Source organism: Colias croceus, chromosome 15, assembly GCF_905220415.1.
Source record: "Colias croceus chromosome 15, ilColCroc2.1".
NCBI lineage: Eukaryota > Metazoa > Arthropoda > Insecta > Lepidoptera > Pieridae > Colias > Colias croceus.
Genome location: NC_059551.1, coordinates 7,964,147 through 7,970,376, shown reverse-complemented (window position 1 = coordinate 7,970,376; position 6,230 = coordinate 7,964,147). Strand labels below are relative to the sequence as shown.

At 42.0% G+C, this 6,230-nt stretch overlaps 1 protein-coding gene across 1 annotated transcript; it reads left to right on the top strand.

Moving 5' to 3' along the window:
* Positions 1-4,891: 4,891 nt before the first annotated feature.
* Positions 4,892-5,901, top strand: LOC123697900 (BLOC-1-related complex subunit 6). Its single transcript, XM_045644471.1, has one exon. The coding sequence runs from the start codon at positions 5,068-5,070 to the stop codon at positions 5,797-5,799; it is 732 nt and encodes a 243-aa protein (XP_045500427.1). The 5' UTR covers positions 4,892-5,067; the 3' UTR covers positions 5,800-5,901.
* The last annotated feature ends 329 nt before the right edge of the window (positions 5,902-6,230 follow it).

Genomic DNA, 6,230 nt, shown 5'->3' with positions numbered 1-6,230 from the left:
CTCAATTTATATAGGATTTCTGTTACAAATTACAACTACGAGTGACTAACTATTTAACTCATTGATCGACGATGAGATCGCAACGAATCAGGCTAGCATTGTTTTTATTGACAACTGTCAAAAATTCCCGCAATTTTGACACTTTTCGACAGAATCGGATAACTTCTATTAAAATTTAGTGATTTAGAGCTAATTTACATATTATAATATATAAAGCTACACTACCACTGACTGACTCACTGACTGACATCGGTTTTCTCGGAAACTACGTGGAAAGTGGGGGGGATTTTGACGTGATCGTGTAGAGGTGCTCCCAGTGACCAGAGGAAAAATATAGCGATCTCGATCATCTTCGAAAACCAAGTGGACCCCTGGAGGTGCGCAAAAACGGTGCCACCTGGAGGGGGGGTGTCTGAACAAAAAATGCTCGGAACTGGTGGCGATTACCAGGGGTGGTGGAAAAATGGGGATTTTCGCGAAAACAAGATGGCCGCCGTACTTTGCCAAAATCGCCGTTTATGAATCCTTACGTCTCAAATTTGGCACACGTGCTCTGTTCGAGCCGGCGAATCGATCGGTGCCCCGTTCGAGTGGCTCCGGGCCCCCGTTTCCAACTTCCATACAACATAAACTCCAACGGCCCGCGGAAACGGTGCGAGTTGGGTGGGGGGTCCCGGAACTAAAAATGATCACCACCCTGGGACGCTACCAGGGAGCCGTAGTGGGACGCTCGATTTAGGAATTTTTCCATTTTTGGCGCAAACATAAAAACGTAAATTTAGCCGAGGTGGTGCAATGGAGAAATACACCAATGATGCATTCGTACTCGCCCAGCTCCCAGGATATCCAGAAAAATCCGAAATCTTAAACTTTCCCTCATCTCTCGAAGACGGTCAACGGCCCGCGCAAACGGTAGCAGCCACATCTGGGGTGCTCAAACTAAACTTGGAGTAGACCTCGAGCAATTACCTCAGAGTGCAAAAAAAATTCAAAATGGCGGAAAAAATGGCCGCCGCCATACAAATTCTAAAACGGCCATCGCTGGTGTGATCGCGCTGAAACTTGGCACAGGGGCTTTAATCGAGCCGCACATTGAGGTGGCATACTCATAATCGAGTTTCCATCGCTGGTTTCCGAGTTTCATACAACGCGAAATTCGACGGCTCTCCGAAACGGCGCGAGATAGGTGGGGGTTGTAGAACTAAAAAATGATCAGGAAGATGGGGTGCTCCCAGGGCAATCGAGAAATTTCAAATTGGACGCCATTTTTTTTTTCAAAAATGGCCAATTTTTCAAAGCAAGATGGTGGCGCCGTTTCCGTCACTATCGGTCTGAAAATTGACTTCTGTGCTTTGATTGGTCAGATTTACAAAACTGCATACTCAGAATTTCTCTCCAACCCCCGGTTTCCATTTTCCATACATCACGAAATTCAACGGCTCTCTGAACTGGTGGCACTTAGGTTGGGGTCACAAAGGTAAAAAATGTTTAAAAACTTGGGCCGCTTCCAGGTACATAAAATTTTTTGCTAAAAAGCGAAATTTTTTTTTCCAAAATTTTGTATGGAAATTTCCATAGTAGGAAGGATAATTGAATAGCATCGGCAAAAGACGGCACCGCGGGCTGCTTGCTGCCCGCGCACCGCGCATCTTCGAGGGTTGACAGCCTCCCGGAGTAGAAAATATTTATTAACTTTTGAACTACCGCACGAGCCAAGCGAGCGAAGCGAGCGAGTCACGGCAGCGGCCAGCGTAAATATTCAAATAGGTAGCGAGGAGCGAAGCGACGAGCGTGTAAGGTTAACTTTTGAACTACTTACCGCACGAGCCAAGCGAGTGAAGCGAGCGAGTCGCGTCAACGGCCGGCCTAAATATTCAAATAGGTAGCGAGGAGCGAAGCGACGAGCGTGTTAGGTTAACTTATGAACTACCTACCGCACGAGCCAAGCGAGCGAAGCGAGCGAGTTGCGGCAGCGGCCGGCCTAAATATTCAAATAGGTAGCGAGGAGCGAAGCGACGAGCGTGTAAGGTTAACTCTTGAACAGTTTATTATGAAAAGTCACTGCCCGCTATCGATAAGACGTTTAAAAAATTTACCAATATTTGAATAAGTAATTTATAAGCAGTTTAGGTAGCGAGGAGCGAAGCGACGAGCGTGTAAGGTTAACTTTTGAACTACCACACGAGCCATGCGAGCGAAGCGAGCGAGTCGCGTCAACGGCCGGCCTAAATATTCAAATAGGTAGCGAGGAGCGAAGCGACGAGCGTGTTAGGTTAACTTATGAACTACCTACCGCACGAGCCAAGCGAGCGAAGCGAGCGAGTTGCGGCAGCGGCCGGCCTAAATATTCAAATAGGTAGCGAGGAGCGAAGCGACGAGCGTGTTAGGTTAACTCTTGAACAGTTTATTATGAAAAGTCACTGCCCGCTATCGATAAGACGTTTCAAAAATTTTACCAATATTTGAATAAGTAATTTATAAGCAGTTTAGGTAGCGAGGAGCGAAGCGACGAGCGTGTAAGGTTAACTTTTGAACTACCACACGAGCCATGCGAGCGAAGCGAGCGAGTCACGACAGCGGCCGGCCTAAATATTCAAATAGGTAGCGAGGAGCGAAGCGACGAGCGTGTTAGGTTAACTTTTGAACTACCTATCGCACGAGCCAAGCGAGCGAAGCGAGTGAGTCGCGGCAGCGGCCGGCCTAAATATTCAAATAGGTAGCGAGGAGCGAAGCGACGAGCGTGATAGGTTAACTCTTGAACAGTTTATTATGAAAAGTCACTGCCCGCTATCGATAAGACGTTTCAAAAATTTAACAATATTTGAATAAGTTATTTATAAGCAGTTTCGACTGACTGTAGAATCGCTGTTAGCAGATGTTACAAATGGAAAGGAAATTCGAATGCATTTTCAAATTACTGAAGATTTTTTCCCTGGGATGAGCCGCGAGCTGCTTGCAGCTCGCGCACCACGCACCCTCGAAGGTGGACAGCCCCCCGGAATAAAAAATATTTTAATGGGGAATTTATAAGCACTTCCAATTTACTGTGGAATCGTTGTTAGCAGATGTTACAAATGGAAAGGAAATTCGAATGCATTTTCAAATGACTGAAGATTTCTGCCCTGGGATGAGCCGCGAGCTGCTTGCAGCTCGCGCACCACGCACCCTCAAAGGTGAACCGCCCCCCGGAATAGAAAATATTTGAATTTGAAATTTATAAGCACTTCCGATTGACTGTAGAATCGCTGTTAGCAGACAAAAGTAAATTGACGGGGAATTTTAACGCATTTTCAAATGACGGAAGATTTGAAAATGCCTTAAAATTCGGAAACGGACAACCTCCCGGAGTGGAAAATACTTGAATGGGGAATTTATAAGCATTACCGACTGACTGTAGAATCGCTGTTAGCAGATGTAACAAATGGACAGGAAATTCGAATGCATTTTCAAATGACTGCCCTATTGCTTCAACTCAGGGGCAAAAGGGGCTCGCGGGCTGCTTGCAGCCCGCGCACCACGAAGGTCGACAGCATTCCAGAATAGAAAATATTTGAATTGGGAATTTATAAGCACTTCCGATTGACTGTGGCATCGCTGTTAGCAGGAAATTACAAATAGACTGGGAATTCAAACACATTTTCTAACGACTGCCCTATTGCTTCAACCCAGGGGCAAAAGGGGCTCGCGGGCTGCTTGCAGCCCGCGCACAACGCACCAGCTAGTTTTTATATACTTTTATTAACGTACATACACCCACCATCTCCCCAACATATTCCCAATTATTTTTTCTAATTTAGAAAGAAAGAAATATAAAGTTAGGTAATTAATTTTTTTTGCACATATTTTCTCATAGCAAAATTTCATTGTTATTCTTATAATTAATTATAAAACTAATATATTCGTATAGGTATATTATAAAAATTAATGCATTAAAATAATATGCAATGTTTTGAAAAGTGCCAATAATTTATCTTCGTTGTCGTCACAGGCAGAGGTGTCGTAGATGAATCTGCTATCTGTTATCTTTAAATTTATTTTATTTTTATTTATGCTGCGATAGCGGAGCGCTTGTCCACGATCTCGCCTTATGGTAAGCTGAAATGTGGCCTAAGATGGAGCGTGCTTCCCTAGAATATACCTGTTCACTCTCCTCTTGAAGACCCCCATATTGTACTCATCTGTGTTCCCCACACAGGGAAACACAGATTCAGGAAGCATGTTCCAGCCCACATTCCAGCCCCTAGCGGTTCGAATAAAGAATGACGATCCGTACCGCTTAGTCCGGGTACATGGAACGTCAACCATCCTCGACGAACGATGGAATAACGAGGATGGCGGAATTAGGACGTGCAATTCCACAGCGCACTTCCAAAGTGAAATACCGATATGCTTGCCACTCTGCGGCGATGAACGATGCTCGAACGAGTTTACCAAGTAATACCACGGAGTTATATACTAACCACAGTTTACTAACTTTAATATGAAGCTACATTGCAATTTTAGTTTAAGATTTTGTTTATTCGTTTTTGCATTCTTCTCTTTTTCGCCAGGACTTAATATAGCAAGATGGTACTTCTTAGTTCCTGGATATCACTTCTTCTTCTTTCTCAATCTTTCTGTTGACAGAGCTCTCGTGGTCATCATGCGGTATATTAAGGGCAGATGTAATCAACTTCATGATGTTCAGCAATTTCTCCTTGTTCCCTCTGATTCTGCTACTCTCGTGCAGCGCACCACCAACAGTGAACAGTCGTTTCCTCTCGCCGTGCTCTCGCCTCTCGCTCTAGTATTTAAATATATTACTTGCTCTGTGGTATTTCAATAATCTATGCTGTCAGTTGTCACTTGTAACCATCTGTCACTTGTCAGCAGTCAGTCAGCTGTCATTAATTACAATAAAATAATATACAAATTAATTTATGCGATATTAATTTGCAAATAATAAAACGACTGTTTAGATCAAGTTGCATTTATTAAAACTAATGATGATGAATTTGTCGCGGTAAATTATTAGTACTTAAGATATTTATAGAATTGAAAGAATATATTATAATATTATTCATAAAAATGTCTGATACTCCTGAGGTTTCACCAACGGAACATAATAAAGATATTGTTGAAGATCAACCAAATAAAAATGGAGATGGGGATGATGATATTTCCGCTAAAATGACCGCGTCATATAGTGAGATCTCATTTAATTCTGATAATGGTCAGAATAGCGATATCAAAGCACCTGGTCCTTCCAGACCATACGATTTACCATCAGAAAATCGTAAGCAAGAAAAAATGCCCTTAGACTTAGATGGCCATGTTCGTTATGTTGGCGATATGACTCATTATGTGGCTGACGATCTAGAATTTAAGATAAAACTATCAAGTCCAGTAACTAAAAAAGGTGAAACACCAGTATTTAGTAGTTCCAGTGCATCACGCTCAAGTACACCTTCAGGAAAATTGTACAGGCAGATACTAGCACCACAAATTGGACAGATAGATATTACTGTTTTGAACGATTTGGAACATGAAGCTCAAAAAATTGCGCAATCTGTAGATAACCTTATAGAAAATTTATCCAGTATTTTACATTCCAATTCTTCATTGACCGCTGGAAATATGGAGGTATATAAGGATGCTGTAGGGAAAACTTGTGATGCTATGGACAATAACATTAAAAGTATGTACACTATACTAGCAAAAGGGGAAGAAGTGTCGCAAGCTATGATACCTGTTCAAGCGCAAGCAGCTAGAATAGCAGAAATCAAGAGATTATTACAAATATTTGAAAGTTATTTTTAATTTGTTATGAAAATGTATTGGAGTGTGTTATAGCTTATAAATGTATAGTTTAAATCTGTGTGAAAGCTTTTAATGTAATAGTTTAATAAATATTTTATCATACTTTTTACTTCTTTCAATTAATAAATATTAAATACCTTAGCCTCATTTTTGCTTTTAGGAAAAAATAAAAACCTCCTTTCATCTGAAAATCGTCTAACATAAATACTGGGCGACGATATAGCATAAATTTGTATATTTAGTTGATAAGCAGAATTACATATTAAGTTGATAGTTTTATAGTTTTCCCTGCTACAAGGTGGAGTGGCGACTTCCGCAGGGTTGCTGGCAGTTGCTGGGCAAAACTGGCGACAACGAGCGAATGACTGAGGCCTATGTCCAATATTTTGCCCGTTAGTAAATCTACGCGGTACAACAGCTAATTATTATGA

What these genes read in the sequence shown, in the direction of transcription:
- LOC123697900 (XM_045644471.1), top strand. Translation starts at nt 5,068, where the DNA reads ATGTCTGATACTCCTGAGGTTTCACCAACGGAACATAATAAAGATATT.